Source organism: Artemia franciscana, chromosome 12, assembly GCF_032884065.1.
Source record: "Artemia franciscana chromosome 12, ASM3288406v1, whole genome shotgun sequence".
Lineage (NCBI taxonomy): Eukaryota > Metazoa > Arthropoda > Branchiopoda > Anostraca > Artemiidae > Artemia > Artemia franciscana.
In genome coordinates this window covers 37,598,515-37,616,766 of record NC_088874.1, presented here as the reverse complement: position 1 = coordinate 37,616,766, position 18,252 = coordinate 37,598,515, and the positions used below count along the sequence as shown (strand labels likewise).

The 18,252-nt window shown below is 35.6% G+C and overlaps 1 protein-coding gene and 1 long non-coding RNA gene across 4 annotated transcripts in view; one reads left to right on the top strand and one right to left on the bottom strand.

Annotated features, from left to right (window-relative positions):
- LOC136034076 (uncharacterized) overlaps positions 1-11,540 on the top strand; it is a 136,190-nt gene extending 124,650 nt beyond the window's left edge. For 2 of the 3 annotated variants that reach the window (XR_010619109.1, XR_010619107.1), the window contains one exon: positions 7,137-7,735. This is a non-coding gene — a long non-coding RNA (uncharacterized LOC136034076). Of the gene's footprint in view, positions 1-7,136; positions 7,736-11,272 lie in introns of those variants that run through there. The other variant, XR_010619108.1, reaches the window with a different exon arrangement.
- Positions 11,541-14,050: 2,510 nt separating this feature from the next.
- Positions 14,051-18,252, bottom strand: part of LOC136034075 (LIM/homeobox protein Lhx5-like) — a 63,162-nt gene continuing 58,960 nt past the window's right edge. Inside the window, exon 7 of the mRNA XM_065715195.1 lies at positions 14,051-15,585. Within this exon, the coding sequence (XP_065571267.1) occupies positions 15,536-15,585 (50 nt within the window). The 3' untranslated portion in view covers positions 14,051-15,535. The remainder of the gene's footprint in view (positions 15,586-18,252) is intronic.

Here is an 18,252-nt window from a genome sequence, read left to right as displayed (position 1 = left end):
TTTGGGAGCAAACATCATAACCCATGAAAAGTTGTTTCCATAATTATGAGCAGGGATAAAATAAATCAGAAATTCAAAAATAAAATTATAAGCTGACCAACAGAATCGCCGGAATGATTGACCCGTGTGCCAAATGTGGGTTTAGATTGATCTGATAATATACGCATGCAAATTTCCGCGCGTGCCTCTGTCAAAGATCGGGCGACTTTTTGATTACTGGCAGGTTCATGCTATCACTAATGAATTCCTGCATATTCTTTTGTTTATTCATATTGTGGGGAAGGGCTTAAAGAATGCGCCTATTAATATACAGCCCAATTCGTGTGCTGTCGGATATATTCAATTCTATAGCTTATATTAAAAAAATTAGGCTAACAAAAATAATACTTGTGTATTATTCAGAACACACTCAATAAGTGATGTTAGGTTCTTTCGTGAAACAAACGACAATGCAGGTAGCCTACATTTTATGACAAAATCCAGTTTCATAGCCACAAAGACAAAACATTAGTTTGCTACGCATAGTGGTAGAAAATAGTGTCTGAACATGGTTTTTGAAATGAAGATTTGAGATTTGCCAAAGACTGAAAAAGAGGCAATTATATTTTTCTAGGATAAGGGGTTGTTGCCCACAACAAAACAATGCGTCAATGGACACAACATGACTTTATACTCTTACGAGAAGGAACATTTAGGTTAGGTTAGATTTACCTAATTAAAATGTACCTGCATCGTAGTTTGTTTCACGAACGAATCTAAATTATTAAGTGTGTTCTGAATAATACACAAGTACCCCAATTTTTTTTTTGAATACACGCGTGCTATAAGGGTAGAAAATACATATAAAGGGGGGGGGGTCTAGAAATAATTTTTCTGGAAGATTCTTCCAAAAAGAATGGGTAGCCTAATGTTCCTATTTGGTCATTTTAATGTTGGATTTTGAACCCGAGACGAAAACATTCTCAAGCCCTTTCCTAAACGGAAGAAGAAAAAAAATCGACTGTTAGGTTTATCAAGCACGTACAATGGATTTTTTTTTTTAGGAAGAACATAAGATGAACGGAGGAAGTTTCAGGATTTAGGAGGAAGGGATGTTCTTCAGGCAAATAAAATTAGGAGCAACTGATAATAAAAGATTTCACAGGGAACTGTGAAAAAACAAGCACCAATTTATAGATATGAAAAAAAGCTGAGCTCATCTTAAACAATGGATAGCTCTGACAGGCAAGGAAACTGAGTGAGGGCTCCACTTAAGGCCATATCCAGGGGGATTAAGGAGTTTTACCCCACCCCCAATGTATGTTTAGCTCGTAAAAGCATAACAAAAATGAACATTAACAAATTTTTGACGCATTTTTGAATTTAACTGACACGGCCAATTTAACTGACCGTGGATTGTCAGTTAAATTGGTTGAAGTTTTGATAATTTTTATTTATGAAAGTAAGAAATGTGAAAACATTTCAAACGCATTTTGTTTTCAATAAAGCGCAAATTGTGTTCTTGTCTTCAGAAGACATAGGGCTTATCAGCCCTACTCATGTTAATTTTTTACTCGTTTTGAGTTTGACTCAGCTATTTATTGTTATTTCTGTTTGTTTTGAGTCTCGTTTATAAATTGATAATGATCTGTGGTAGTTTTACGGTTGAAAGATTATATGACCTTATTTTTGCTCATTCTTGGCTTAATGGAGGTCTTTACTTTTCTTTGAAAAACTTGTCTCGAGGAAAAAGTTTTTTAAATTAATTTCTGTTCGTTTTTTATTGATATAGCCTTTTTCATGGAAAAAATATCGTATATTTTTCAGTTTTTTCTATAAGAATCCATAATATGGGTTGCTATTTGTATGTTGGAGAAACTTTTTCAGCAATTTTTAATCCTGACTCAAACAGGATTTTTAAATTTAATTTTATAGCTTCTGAACTTGACCTGACAAATAAAACTTATAATTATTCCCTATAGATTCTATCTATGCTATTTGACGACCTGGATAAATAAACACTCTTTTTGTTTAATACAAAAGAGTGTTTTTTGTTAAACACTCTTAATACCACAGTTGTACTCGATGAATTCCTGAGGTGTCTTATTGGCAACCATTCAACATTGTGCCTTTTGAATTATTTTGAGAAAAACCTTTAGTCTTAAAGCATAACGGGCCAATCGCACTATTTTGAGGGGTTGGCATGCCTAATATCCCTAAAGACATAGTTGCTGGACCGTTCTACTATGCTGAACAAAATGACTGTCTAAAATTTTTAACTGGATGCCTTTGGAAAATGAATGGGCGTGAGAGAAGGGCCCCTTGTCCTCCAATCTCTTATTACTCTTAAAAATGGCACCAGACACTTGCAATGTAATTGGAGTACAAAGGGGGGGGGTCCCCTTTCTAGCAAACATTCTACAAACATCTAGCAAAACATTTTAAATAAGTAAAAACTAAGTGAAAACAATTTAAATATATTTGTTTTCAGTAAAGTGCAAATTATGTACTGATCTTGAGAAGGCATAGCGGCTGTCAGACCTACTCATGTTAAGTTTTGCTCCTTTAGAGTTTGACTCGCTTATTTACTGTATGATTTAAATAGACAAAATACGTTTAAAATGTTTTAATTTTTTCAACTTTAATTAACTAAAAATTATTAAACTTTAAGGAACATAAATAAGTATATGCATACTAAACTGACAATCCATCGCTACAAATTATGTATGTTCCTCAGAAGGTATGGGGGTTGTCAAGGACATAATTTCCAGACCTTTCTACTAAACTGAACAAATTGGCTGCGTCAAAATTTTGATTAGATGTGTTTTGGGAATTGATGGGCTTGGGGGGCCTGTTGCCCTCCAAACAATTTTGAATAATAAAATGGCAATACCCCTTTCAATTTCCAATCGAATGAGCTGTTTTCAAAGTTTCTACGACAACAAATGGCCGTCTCAGATTTTTTTTATCAGATGCATTTAGGGAAAATACGAGGTAAGGTGTATCTACCCTCTGATCACTCTAAGTCTTAAAAAGGGCACTAGCGCTTATAATTACGAATCCAATGAGCCCCCTCCGAAGTTTATGCGATCACCCTTTCTATATCTATACTTTATATGCTCCCAGGAGATAACGTACAACTCTTGCCCTGAGGGCTGTGGGGAGAGGGGGGTGACAACCTCAAAGACGTAATTTTTGGACCTTTCAATTACATTGAAGAAAATGACAACCTCAAAGTTTTTATTTGATGTGTTTGGGGAAATGGTGGGCGTGGGAGGGGAGTTCGTTCCCCTTCAATCAATTTCTACTATTAAGAGAGCGCTGGTACTTTCCATTTCCAATCGAATGAGCCCTTTTCGAAGTTTCTACGACAACAAATGGCCATCTAAAACTTAAAATCAGATGCATTTCGGGAAAATACAACACTTTGTGGGGGTGGGTATTTTAAGATTTTAAGATTCTGAGTGAATCTCCAATCACTCAGAATCTTAAAAATAGCACTAGAACTTCTTATTATTAATCCAATGTGCTTCCTCGAAAAGGTTGTACGATCATCCCTTCTATATATACCTTATTTGTCCCAAGGGCACAACTTGTAACCCTTGCCCTGAGGGTTGTGGGGGGTTGCCATCCTCAAAGACATAATTTCCAGATCTTTAAACTAAGTTGAGCAGAATGACTATTCCAAAATTTTGATTGGATATGTTTAGGGAATCAGCGGGTGACGGAACGAGTTAATTGCCCCCCCAGTTACTTCCGACTTTTAGAAATGGCACTGGCCCTTTCAATTTCCAATCGGATGAGTTCCGATTGATGAGTGCCCCCTTTATATAAGTAACAATTTCTGTTCGTTTTAAGCTTTAATGTTGCTCCTTACTTTTATTTGAAAAAAACTTGTTTTATATACAATTTCTGATGGTTTTTCAAGCAATACTACGAAATCTGGCAACATCTCCACGGATAAATCCCTCCTCCCCACAGATTTATTCTCTACACAATTCAATCCCGGGGGAAAATTAACTCTGGAAAATTACCCTAACACCTCCACGCGTAAAATCGAGTCGGCAATGAGAAAGAAATACACAAGAAGAATTTCGCAGATTAATTCTGCCAAATTTCCCCAGTGTACAATTTTTCCTTAAGAATTTACCTGCTGGAAACTACCCTCCCCATGGAAAATATCCCTGTGGAAATGCAACAGCAGAAAATCTGGCCGAAAAACGTAGGCATACTTCCCAACAAAAATAATATATACAAAATAGGCAAATTTTGTAACTTAAAGACCTTTCCCCACGAACTGGAAAGGAGGGGGTAATAATATCTTTAAGATACAGCTTTACGGTCTGTCAACTATGCTGAATAAAATTACTATATCAAAATTTTGACCGGACCACTTTGGAAAAAGGAGCGTTGGAGGAGGCTTAGTTGCACTCCAAATTCTCTGGTCACTTAAAAAGTACACTAGAACCTTTAATTTCTGTTCGAATGAGCCCTCTCACGATATTCTAGGACCACAGGGTTAATTCGATTGCCCCTGAAAAAACAAAAACAAAAAAAACACGCATCTCTGATCTTTCTTCTTGCAAAAACACCAAATTCTGCTTTTTTTTTAGGTAGGAGCTTGAAACCTCCACAATAGGGTTTTCTGATGCGCTGGATCTCATGGTGTAATTTTCTTTAAGATTCTATAACTTGTAGAGGTGTCTTTTTCGCAAATCAGGCAAATATTCTCAGGTTCATAACATTAGATGGGTAAGACTAAACTTAGTGAAACATAAGAATTAGATTTTTTTGTTACATCTATTGTATTGGTATCGTTCAATTGGTATCAAAACTCCGTTTTTTTTTGTTTCGATTATTTTTTAGCCGGGTCGCTCCTTACTTACAGCTCGTTACCACAAACAGTGAGATCCTATTTAGCAGTCTCTTGACTATATCCCCACTGTGAATTGTCAAAAATAAGTACACCCAAAAGCGAGCTGTCAGCTCATGCGTTGATCACAGGGAATAATGATTAATTACGAGATATCTCGCTCCTGAGATGAGGCTGGTTCAAAATCGGTGCTTTGTCAAAAGGACCCGGCCAAAATAATTAGCTTTCTGCCGTAACTATCAAGGCGGAATGATGAATCACCAGAAGATTGGACAGCAGGTCTTGAGCCTCTCCTGCTGCCAAGAAAGTCTATCTAGCGTATTTCTCCAATAGCTTCCCATCTGATTTCCATAAGCCTCTACTATGTTAGCAACAATTGGCTGCTTAAAGATCTGCTTGGTAAGATGATTCACATGCTTTACTTGCAAAATATTCAAAATTGGTGTTTCATCTTCTTTTACTACACTGCATAAACCATCTCATGAAAATCTACTCATTTAGGGAGAAATTTATGCCAAAATTATGCAACGGTTGAAAATTTATTTTTATGACCTTGTGTCTGACCAAAACGACCATACGTCTTTTACAGGGACGCACAGAGAGGAGGAAGGCACCTCCTGACACCATAAATTTTTCTAAATTTTTGGGGTAATTCTCATTCAAATTAATTTTTTTTTCATTACCTCCCGAATATGAATTTTTGGCGCTCTTGCCTCTCGTTAATGGTGCTATTTTTGGTTTCAAAGCTATCAAGATACCATAGTAAGTACTTTTCTAAGGAGGAGGAGGAATTTAAAAAACTTAATAATAGGCGAATATTATAGAAAATCAGAAATACTTTTAGTAAGAATAACAGAATATCTTATCTTGGCATGTCTAAAATACGACTTAGTTCTATTGTAATGGAAACGCAAACCGGTCTTCGTATTTACAATAGATTCCAAATCCGAGCATAAAAACACACTCTTAAAACTTTAACATACAGTAGCAAGATCATGGGGGGTAGTATTTTAATTGATCATGGTGAATTAAAAAACAAATTTGAAAATATCAACTAAAAAATATCGTCTCCCTGCTAGATTCTCGTTAATTAGTGCAACTGGTGCCCTCCTAGAAAATTCATAATGCCCCCAATAAACTTTCAAAAAAGTCGAAAGCAGAATGTTTTCAGAACAAGAATATTGATTAATATCTTGTAAATTCAAGCTCGAGACTAAAAGGTTTACAATGAAATATACGAATTGTAAGTTCAGAGGTTGGTTTTGTGACCTACTGATTGTGTCAAACTATAGCCAGATTGCCCTCATTTAAACGAAATGATGGTAAATTTTATGAAGTATAATTAAAAAAACATACAGGGGCTCGAACGTTTTTGCATAAATGGGTTTTTAGAGGCTTGATTTTTGAAAATACGGCCCAGTGGATTTTGATTTGTGGACAGGCGTGCCAATGAGGAATAAGTGGTTCCTCCTTAAATGTTTTAGCTAATGGATTTTGAAAAACACCATTTTTAGTATTTAATTGAAAATTATATTTTTCTGCATTTTAGTTAAAAAAGTAAAATTGTCCATCTCCAAATTTTGAAAAACACGTTTTGCCCAAACTTCGCGAATTGACACCTAAATAGTGCTATTATAATAGGTACCATACATGCATCATTAGCATAACCTGTTACTATCCATGTTACAGGCCCCACATGAACCTCGTTAGAATAACCGCATTACAACAAAATTTGGGTGATTGGCTTACATATTCCTGTCAGGACACGATTAACATTTATTCGAACTTCATTGAATAAGAGGAATGACCAATTTCATTAATACGTCATATTCAGGTCAATAAACTTTTATTTTGTGTTGAATGAAACTGGTTTTGACAAACGCTTGAGTAAAGTAAACCGGTTAGTAAAGTAAAGTAAACCTATAATACGAACCAAATTTTTTTGAATAAATAAGTGAAAAACATGCTGCCATTTTTTTATGACTTGCGCTTGAGTAATGTAAACCAGCGAACTTATATCACCAATGAATCGATTGCTGTAGCATTTTATTAGAGGGAACTTATGGTCATCCATGTCCCAACTCCCAGAATCCCCCTATACCCCTACCCAACTTTTGCCCCCCTTTTTTGGACTCATAACTCTTTAACTTAGAATTTGTTAGACGTAGAATTTATGGACCTAGAATGTGGCTGGTCATTGACAGTACCGAGTTTATTGTATGTTTTCAAACAGTAGTATTTGTACATTGGAAGACTAAACACTTAATCATACTTTTTTTTAAAGTGAAGATGAAACGTTCCAAGAAAGTGTGTGAACATGATAAAGTTATCGTTGCGTTGAATTCTGACAATGACAAATATTTGAACTGTGGAAAAACTGTTCGTGGTAACACTATTAGAAATGTATGCGTACATTTTCTTGACAGTGAGAGATTACAATCCTTAGGAGTGCCGAATAGATTTAACTTTTATGATGGTGGATGTGTGAGAGTAGCTTTTCCAGAGATGTTACCACTCAAAGAGAATGAAAACATAAAGCTATTAATTGATGATGACCACCAACTTCTTTCTAACGCTTGTGGTAACATGTGACCTATTGATAGATCATATTGCTGTTCTATTAATTACAAAAACAAACCACATATGAGCATTATTGCTGCGATTGATCGCATACCAACAGATATGCTCAATGAACCCAATAATACCAATGATGTTATGCATGATGAGAATTCAGCTGAAACCATGTTAAAATTTGTGTCTGACCCCAAAAGGGAATAAGTGCCATGTCAAGAGAAAACATGATGAATCATTTTATGAAATAGATTCGAAGCATTTATTTTTTATGATGATATCCTACATGTCTTTTTTATCAATAAAAACATTTTATGCATTATTTATTAAGTTTCCATTATTTTTAGGGTACGCTAGCAAGTCAAACGTTTAGAATGTCTATTAAAAGGAGTCGGAAATGTAAGAAAATGAATTTTCAGAGACACAGAGCACTAGTCAGAGACTGCTAGCAGACTCGTAAGGGGAACATTTAAATCTGAGATAGGTTAACAGGGCTTTTGCCTAAGTCTAAGAGAGATCAGTTGGATTTTTCTCAAAGTCCGCACAGACAAGCAAACAACCATTCAGACACACAAAGACAGACATTGGGACAAGCAAACAGTGGCTCAGACACAAAACAACGAAGAGACAGAAAGAAAGAAAGGGAGTGAGAGGGAGAGAGAGAAAAAAAAACGCATACAAACGCACACAGACTCAGACCAACAGAAACACAAAGACAAACACAGGGACAATCAAACATTCCCCTCAGATACAAATGCACAGAAAGAGAGAGATAAAAGCAAAAAGCCAATCAGACATATAAGTACAGAGAGAGAGAAAGAGATCAAAACACATACAAACGCATAGATTCGGACATGCAAACACACAGAAGCAAGCAAAAATCCAATCAGACATATAAACAGACACACATTCACAGAGAGAGAGAGAGAAAAAAAGAAAGAAAGAGAGAGAGAGAGAGAGAGAGAGAGAGAGGAAAAAAACATACCAATACTCAGATTCAGGTTAGGTAAACAAACACACATAACAAACAAACACAGACACGGGGACTTGCAAACATCCGCTAGGAAAAACAGGTATAGAGAGAGTTTGTTGTTTGTTTGTTTTTGTCTCTCTCTGTGTTTGTCCATGTATCTGAGCGAACGTTTGCTTTTCCCCGTGTCTGTCTTTGTGTGTTTGTTTGTCTGAATCTGAGTGTTTGTATTTTTTTTTTGTCTCTCTCTCTGAACCTATGTGTTTGGGTGGCGGGTGGCTCTTTGCTTGTCCCTGTATCTATCTTTATTTGTTTTTGTGTCTGACCCTGTGTGTTTGCAGAGGTTTTTTCGACTCTCTCTCTCTGTCTCTCTCTTTCTCTCTCTCTCTCTCTCTCTCTCTCTCTCTCTCTCTCTCTCTCTCTCTCTCTCTCTCTCTCTCTCTCTCTCTCTCTCTCTCTCTCTGTGTGTGTGTGTTTCTGTGTCTGACCTAATGTTTACTTGTGCTCAAGTCGATTTCTGTGTGTCTGACTGTATGTGTTTATAGGTGTTTTTGTCTCTATCTCTCTGTACCTGTATGGCTGATTGTCTGTCTGTCATTGTGTGTTTTGTCTTTGACTCTCTGGGTTTTCTACGTGTTTTTGTCTATCTCGCTCTCTGTGCCCGTGTGTTTGAGCGGCTGTTTGCTTGTCTCTGTTTCTTTCATTGTGTTTTTGTGCGTCTAAATCTGTTTCGTCTATGATGCTTAAATCATCAGCCTAGTTCAAGTCCAGAAAAGTTTTTCTTTCCCATCTGATTCGCTTTTCTCTTCTTAGGGTAGCATCATTCGGCTTAGCAGCGTGATGCTAATTGGAGATTCAATTATCGTATCAATGACTGAGACAAGGTTAACTTTAGAGCGCATTCAAGAGCACCAGCATCCGCTTCCCCACAAATTTTCAAAATTTGTGTGGAACTCAAGGGTTCCACACAACCCTTAACCCTTCAGGGTTCCGTAAACCCTTCACCAACTGTAATTTTTCATTACTAATCGTTACGCTGAATGGATTCGAAAGAGATGTCATGAGCTGTAAATTAACTTTAGATGCAACAAGCTTTGTTATCTCCAAAGGTATTTTTTATGGCTTCGACAAAAGTACGCCGTCTTACCTTATATTTGTCATGAGACGTCGCATGTAGACGAATCTGTAGACGAATCATGTAGACGAATCTGAAAAATAGTCAGAGAAACCGTGAACTTCATGAAATATTGTATACAGCGATTTCATTTGATATTGTCTGACCGGGCAATTTTTGATTCCAAAGACAAAATAGCCTTTCAACTGCAAGGAGTGTCCGAGCTCCCATTCCTGAGGCTATGGGAAAAACTAACAATTAACCTTAAAAAGTAGAGGGGGAGTGAAAAGGAGACACCCTCAGGTAAATGTATCTGTTTTTACCTCAAAACTTGTCTTTCAGATCCGTTCCAGTGCTTTCACTATCGTATTAAGAGTTGGTTCAAAATTTGAGGTGGGTTCTCGCTATTCAATCCCCTGTCATTTTAAATAAACTGCAACTTTTCAAACTGTTTGTGACAACGAACTGTAAGTAAGGAGCAACCCAGCTCAATAATAACCAAAACTATTAAAAAAAAAAAAATTGATACCAATACATACACTGAAAGAATCTGCTTATTATGCTGATTTTAAATATATCACTTTCATTAGGTTTAGTCTTACCAATTGAAGGCTACGAGATGAGAAAATTTGCTTAATTTTCGAAAATGGGGGAAAACATTCCCTAAAAGTATTAGAATCTTAGAGAAAATCACGCCATCAGATTCAACGGATCAGAAAATTCTATTGTAGTGGTTTCAAGTTCCTATATAATGAAATGTGGAGTTTTGTATTTTTTGACAGAAGAAAATCACAGATGCGTTTTTAATTTATTTTTTTCACAGAGGTGATCGGACCGACCTAGTGATTTTGGAATATTACGAAAGGGCTCATCAGAACGAAAATTAAAAGTTCTAGTGCCCTTTTTAAGTGACCAAAAAGATTGGAGGGTAACCAGGACCTCTCCCTCGCCCCTTTTTCCCAAAGTCGTCCGATCAAAATTTTAAGATACCCATTTTTCTTATCATAGTTGAAAAGCCCAATCACTATGCCTTTGGATATAACATGACCCCCCCCCAAGCCCAAAGGGAAAGTTCTTTAAGTGGCAAAATTTGCTGTTTTGTAAACATAGTATTTGTTATTGTGAAGTATGTATACAATTTTGCGTGGGGGTGAATTTTTGCTAGGGGGTCTCCCGAGGGGGAATTTTCTATTGGTAGTGAAGTTTCCAGAGGGTGAACTTGTCAGAGGAAATTACTCACTGTGGGAATTTTTCGGAATTCCTATACAAAATTCTTTTTAAATGTCTTTCTTTCTCTTTTCCTTCTCAATTTTACGCGTAGAGTTGTTAAGGGTAATTGTACGGGGTAAATTTTCACCAGTTTTAAATTGTCTAGGGGATATTTCCTTGGGAAAGGGATTTCTCTGGGAGGTGGGCCAGATTTTCTGGTATTACTTAAAAAAGGACCAGAAATTAAATTTAAAAAACAAGTTTTATCACCTGAAAGTAAGGAGCAGCATTAAAACTCAAAACGATTAGAAATTATTACGCGTATGAAGGGGATTGTCCCCTTCAAAACATCTCACTCTTTACGCTAAAGTTTGAATTGTGTCCCAATACTTTGGGAACGACCCCTGAAACACAAAAAATTAATAAATACTATTTAAACTTTCGCCATGATTCGACCATTACTAATAGAAAATAAAAACCAAGTGTTTTATTAAATATATTTGTAATCATTTTAATCATTTTTATGTTCTATTAATGTTTAACGTATTTATTTTAGTTAAGGATATGAACTAAGGATATGAGCCAGATTCAGTTAAGGATATCAACTACGAGACTGTGACACATTTAACAAAAGATGGACATATCGAAGTATGGCACCATGGAGGAAATTGCCAATTCTATATGACTAAATGGCGTAGAATGACTGTTAAGTATCAAGAAGTGGAGTATCAGAAGATTAATAAATGATACAAACATATATTTGTATATATGAAAAAGAAATTGTTAAATTTTTTCATTATATTGAATCTGGCAGCTATGCCCGGCTGCTAGGATCTCTTGGTTAAGGGTAGGTCTTATTCGAAAAAAAAATCAAGTATATTAAAGAAGTATTTCATGTTCTCTCCATCTGTCCTTTAAGAAGCACAAGCAGAATATATGCTCATGTAAATATGCAAATTATGTAATTTTCGGCCCTGTTACAGGGATAGTAGCCGTTTATACAAATTATGTTCTAATACGGCTATGATAATTATTTAAGCGTAGAAGTATTGCACCCTTCGCTAATATCCCCAAAAGTTTGAACTTAATACCCCATGTCGTTCTTGATATATTACTGAGGTGTATCATTGGAAACCATTTAACGAAATGCCTTTTGATTTATTTTTAGAGCAACATTTAATTATAAAGCATAATGAGCCAATTGTATGATTGAAGGAGGGTTGGCGTGCCTAATATCCCTAAAGATATAGTTTTTGGACCGTTCTACTATCCTGGACAAAATGGCTGCCTCAAAATTGTGACTGATTACGTTTAGAAAATGATTGGGCTTGAGAGAAGGGCTGCTTGCCCTCCAGTCTCTTTTTACACCTAAAAAGGGCACCAGACTCTCCCCATCATATGTGGGAGATCTCCCCCTTCATATATCTAATAAAAATACCTTAAACAAATAAAACAAAGGGAAAACATTTTAGATACATTTTGTTTTCAGTAAATTGCAAATTAAGTTCTGGTCTTGAGAAGGCACGGGGGTTGTCAGCCCTACTCATGTTAATTTTTGCTCGTTTTGAGTTTGACTCGGTTTTTTTTATTGTATGATTTAAATAAACAAAATACGTTTAAAAAGTTTTATTTGTTTTTATCTTTAATAAATAAAAAAATATTAAAATTTAATGAATATATATATGAGCATTAGTGTGCTAAAATGACAAACCACAGCCACTTTTTTTTCAGTAAAGTACAAGTTATATTCTGGTCTTGAGAATGTATGGGGGTTGTCAAAGACACAATTGCCAGACCTTTCAACTACAATGAACAAAATGGCTGGATCAAAATTTTGATTATATGTGCTTTGGCAATTGATGGGCCCAGAGGTGGTAGGCTTGTTTCAATCCAATCACGCTTGATTTACAAAAAGGGCACTAGCCCTTTCAATTACCAATCGAATGAGCTTTTTTGAAGTTTCTACGACAACAAATGGTCATCTCAAAGTTTCTGTGAGATGAATTACGGAAAAAGACGAGGGGAGGGGGTTATCTACCTTGCAATCCCTCTGAATCTTAAAAAGGTCACTTGGACTTCTGATTACCATTCCAACAAGCCCCTTCAGAGACGCATACTATCGCCCTTTCTTTACATACCCTATAAGCCCCCAGGGCATAACTCACCTTGCCCTTAGGGCTGTGGGGGGTTAGAGGTTGTCATCCTCAAGGACACAACTTCCGATCCTTTTACATTGAAGAGAATAGCTATCTGAAAATTTTATTGAATGTGATTGGGGAAAAGGTAGGCGAGAGAGTTAGTTGCCATCCAATCACTTTCTACTATTAAAAAGGGCACTAGCCCTTTCAATTACCAATCGAATGAGCTGATTTTGAAGTTTTTACAAAAACAAATGGTTATATCCAACTTTCTTATATGCATTTTGAGAAAAAAAAGAGGTGCGGTGGGGGGTATTCACCCTCCAATAACTCATTTCTTAAAAAGAGCACTAGAACTTCTCATTACAAATCAAATGAACTATCTTCGAAGTTTATACGATCACCCTTTCTATATTTACCTTATATGCCCCCAGTACATAACTTACAACTCTTGCCCTGAGGGCTATGGGGAGCAGGGGTTGCCATTCTCAAAGACATAATTCCCAGACCTTTCAATTACATTGAAAAAAATGGCTATCTCAACATTTTTATTGTAAGTGGTTGGGGAAATGCTGGGCGTTGGAAGGGGCACCGTACGATCAATCTGTATCTCAAAAAGGGCACGAAAACTTCTAATTAGCAATCCAATGAGGCCCTTCCGATGTTTATACGATCACCCTTTCTATGTAAACCTTAAATGCCCCCAGGGCAAAACTTACAACCCTTGCCCTGAGGGATGTGGGGAGACTGTCATCCTCAAAGACATTATTTCTGGATTTTTCAACCACGTTAAATAGAAAGGCTGTCTGAAAATTTTGATTGAAAGTGATTTGGGAAATAGTGGGCGCAGGAGGGGGGTTAGTTGCCCTCCAATCACTATCCCTTTCAATTTTTAATCGAATGAGCCCTTTCCAAAGTTTCTCCGACAATTCCTTTGATGCGAAGTGTCCTTGTCTAAACAAAAAAAGATAATGATGAACAATACCTTGCGCCCTCATCGCTCTTGAATTAGGTAGTGCTATTGTGCTGCATATAATTAGTCAATGCAAGGCTAAAGAGCGTCCTCTTAAGCCTTTTTGTCATTCAGCTTCTTATGACTGAATTCAGAAAAACAAAATTCAGTTTGTCCCATTCAGGATTTTCCATTCGTTCAAAAAAAAAGAAAAAAACTTCGTATATAGAAATATCAAATCAAATATCGTAATTTATTTTTATTATAAATTGAACACATTTAAATCACCACATACAACGACTCGTGTATATATTCAGCCAATATTAAGCATATATACATAAATATTAATTACAAAAAGACCAAATATTTATGGACACTGATAGTGGGTATGAGCAATGTACATAAACATTCGACAAGAACATCTTAGACCGTGATTGTCTTACATATCGAGCAAGTTAAAAATATCTGACTTCTCACGACCTCTTGTGAACTTTTGGCACCAATTTAAATTTTAAAAAAATGTTTTACACCCTTTTTACCACAAGGAATAGTAAAAAAAAATTAAAAGTTAAGCCTACCAAAAATTGAACTTAAGAAAGAAAAAAAAAACAATGTTTTTTTTATATTTCTTTAAATATTAGCCATCTATAGAAACATTGATCCTCCATTACAGAAAATTATCAAATATTTTCTTGATTCAGGATAAAACGAGAAGGTTCATTTGGTATCAGATATCAATAGGTTAGGAAAATTTGCGCTTTGAGACATTTTGGTCAAAAACAAAAGACAGGAGATACCACTTAATGTGTTAATACATTACTAAAATCATACACTTTTTCGGATATTACGAATTTTGAACGAATCCCCAAAACAAAGGGTACATTTTAATAATGCACATTTTGATTTTAGCGTCACCTTTCAGTTGTCAAACTTTAAGCGTTTAAAGACTAGGAGACTTTAGTTAACCATTTTTACTTGGTTTCCAAGTCAATGTTGATAAAATTACTTTTACTGAAAACGAAAAAAAATGTATTTTAATAAAATGTTTTTTCAATTTAATTTTGGTGTTTGTTTTCTTCAAACGCTTATTCTTGAATGTTAATTAAGCTTCATGTTACGCAGCGGGATTAATTTTGCAGCATTTAAAAAGTCGACTACTTGCTAAAAATTGCCGCATGAAATTTACTCTAATTTTTTGATGTTAACATCAGCTTGGTTAAAGAAGAAAGAAGCATTTTTCAATAAGTACAAATTAAGAACGGAAAGAAAAAACCAAATTAAACAGCTTAATACTCTAAATAATTTACTATTTGTGGAATATTGATAAGCTCATTCAGAAGGTATCTTCGCAAAAAAATAACACTATAAACTTAACAAGAGATCTGGATACATGCTTCCACGGACTATTCCGAAGACTATTCCATAGAAAATACTTCTACAAATTTAAGAAACATTCTAGCAGTAGGATATTCGAATGCACAAGACAATTTCTTTTACGAATAAATTTTGAATATTTGCCAAAAATTGCAAAGAAAAACCGGGTTTCTCGATCAAAATTAGCAAATTCACTTCGTTCAAATATAGCTTAACTATCAGCTGACATAGTAAAGTATCGTAAACTATCACTTGAACGTTAAAAAAAATTCACACAATTAGCTAATATCACATGGCACAGAAGAACGAATATTAAATTCAAAAGTCACAGCTTTGGCAAATTGTACGATCTATGTCACCACACCAAACCTTCATTCATCTGATGGTCTGAGAAGTTGCCAGGACCTAGAAATAAAATATTTATTGTCTAAATTAAAAAAATCACAATTGCGGGTATTAAAAGAAGCAAGATGAATGAACTGAACTAGGAAAAATAAATCTAAAAACATCAAAATTTCTATTTTTTCGAATTTCGGTTTGCACTATTAACGCACTATTGGGGGAAAAGGACGGATAATTTGACCGTTGATGCAATTTATGGTAATTATGGTGCCACCCGGTGGTGGTACTGCCGTGATTATTGGTGCTAACGTCTTTCTCGTTGACTTCATGACAGTCAGGAATTACTTCTTTCCTTGGTTCACACTGCTACGTATTCCCGTTAATAAGGTCATTTCTCCGCTCCCCGTCATATTTTACCTCTTTCTTGAGGCATTTTTCTTCGTCATGACGGTTCAACTGCGACAAAATATTCTGGCTCTGAGCCATTAAAAAATATATCCATCCTTTTTAATTAGATAAAGGCATACGTTAATATATGAAAAAGGACGTGATCTTACATCGTATCCACCAGAGCCGTTCCCCTCTCACTATGATTTAAGGGACAAGTCTGCCTTCTTCAAATCCAGGGCATACTAACGTCGCAAGACGCTTCTTTGTTGGCTTCTGTTTTACCTTTCCTTGGTACACCACTCATTGACTAATGTTTCTATCCAGAACATGAATTTTCAAGCACATAAGAGTATTTACAATAGCGTGCGACTGTTTTCAACTTGTGAAAGCCCACTGTTTATCCAATTCTCATTTTTTCTGGTGGATGAAGAACATGAAAACCATTCAAAAAAATAATCAATCTTCAAGAACAAGGAGCAAATTTAGAGAAAAATGAACACAGATTGTAAGAATAGTATTATTGATTGGGCCTAGGTAGCCTAGCTAGAAAGAGTCCGAACTTATTAAGGCTAAACTTAAATATCTCATACAAATTTTTGGGCATCAACAGCTACAATGATCAACAATTGAACGAACATCTTTGCAATTTCCTTCCATCCGTTTTTCGACAGTCGTTTCGTAGTAAAAAATCGTAATGACCCAAACACAAAATGGCCAGCATTTCTTCTTTATTTCTAATTATTTGGCAATCATTGGAGTTAGTAAAGTCACCAAAGGTAATGAAACAAGTAAGCCATCATTATTTTGCTCCTTGGATACCACTTTATATGATTCTTGCGTACAAAACTTTCATGGTAACAATTTCATGAAAAAAAAATTCATGACAACAGTTCTTGCAACAAAAACTACTGCTGTCGTGAAACCAATCAATTTATAATTGAAAAATTAGCAGAGACAGACTTGAAAGTTCTATTCGCGTCCTAAGAAATAGTGAAATCCAATTTCCCACTAAAGGTTAGATAAGCTTAACTTTTTAACATTTTTTAAGATTTCAGCCCCTGTCTTCACCACAATATCCACTGAACTGCCTCTTAATAATTGGTCCTAAAACTAAACACTGGTGTTTCAATTTCACTGATGCCTCAAATGAATCAACTCAAGCAACTAGGGATTACTTCTACAACGACTACTAATAACTCACTGCAGCACCAAGCCACCTGAGGCCAACACAGCTACGCACGCTCTCCTCCAACCTAATCTATTCAAGGCCTCCCTCTTTACAAGTAGAGATTAGAAATAATTGTCTATATTAACCGCTAATTTTGTAGGGACTTCGAATGCTGGTTGCCCTGGAATGAATTTGCCACCCTTTGGTGTTTTGACCTCTAGGTAGGGATGCTATATGAATACCTCTTGGATAGTTGTTATCAGATTGAATATCTAAGATTTTCGTTTTATTACTCTTCAGGCAAAGTGTGTTGCTTGGTTCAAAAACAACAATTTATATAAAAACTGTCGGGGAAGTTTGAACGGATATCCGCGACCATCCCTTTCAGGAAAAATACGTTAAATTACTCTTTATTAAAATATGAAATATTACTTAGGAAATAAAAGAGTTTAGCAATAGGATGAACTTCCTCCCTTTTTTTCGTAATTCTTGAATGTGTAAGTGGAAACACAGCTAGTGTAGCAACTGATCCCACGCTTATTTTCGATTCATAGCTTCTTCGGAATTTGTATCTCCACAAGCATTGCGTACTTTTTTTTTCCTTTTTTTCAAGATAGCCTCTATATTGCCATCATTTTTGATAATTTTTATTTCCTCTTTTATTTCGGTTTTGAGCACGTTGCTTCATTCTAACACACCATTCTTAACTATTTAGTTTTGTTTCTGTCCAAAGCACTTTTTTAGTTGTTTTCACCCAAATCGGTTAGCACTCAGTGGCAGTGTTACGTCTTTTAAGCTATACTTTTCACTTTTTTTCATTATTTTTTTACGTTCTTATTTTTGGTATTAGAATTTAAGTGGGTAACTACGGGCAACTGTAGAACGGGTATCCTCATTCCTTTGGAAATCAGATATTCCAAAAGTACAAAATATCGCAATGCTCAACACCTCCAATCTTCTGTCACCTACTAGAAGGGGCACCTATTTACTAGGAGTATGAGGAATTTGTTGTTGTTTCGAGCTTTTAATGAAAATGAAAAAAAAGATACTGTTCAATATCCAGAGCGCAATACCACCAGTTACTGTGACTGCCTACTAGTCCTTAATTATAATCAAAATCCATAAGAAAATCAATTATTTATTTTAATAGCGCAGATATGATTTTTAATTCT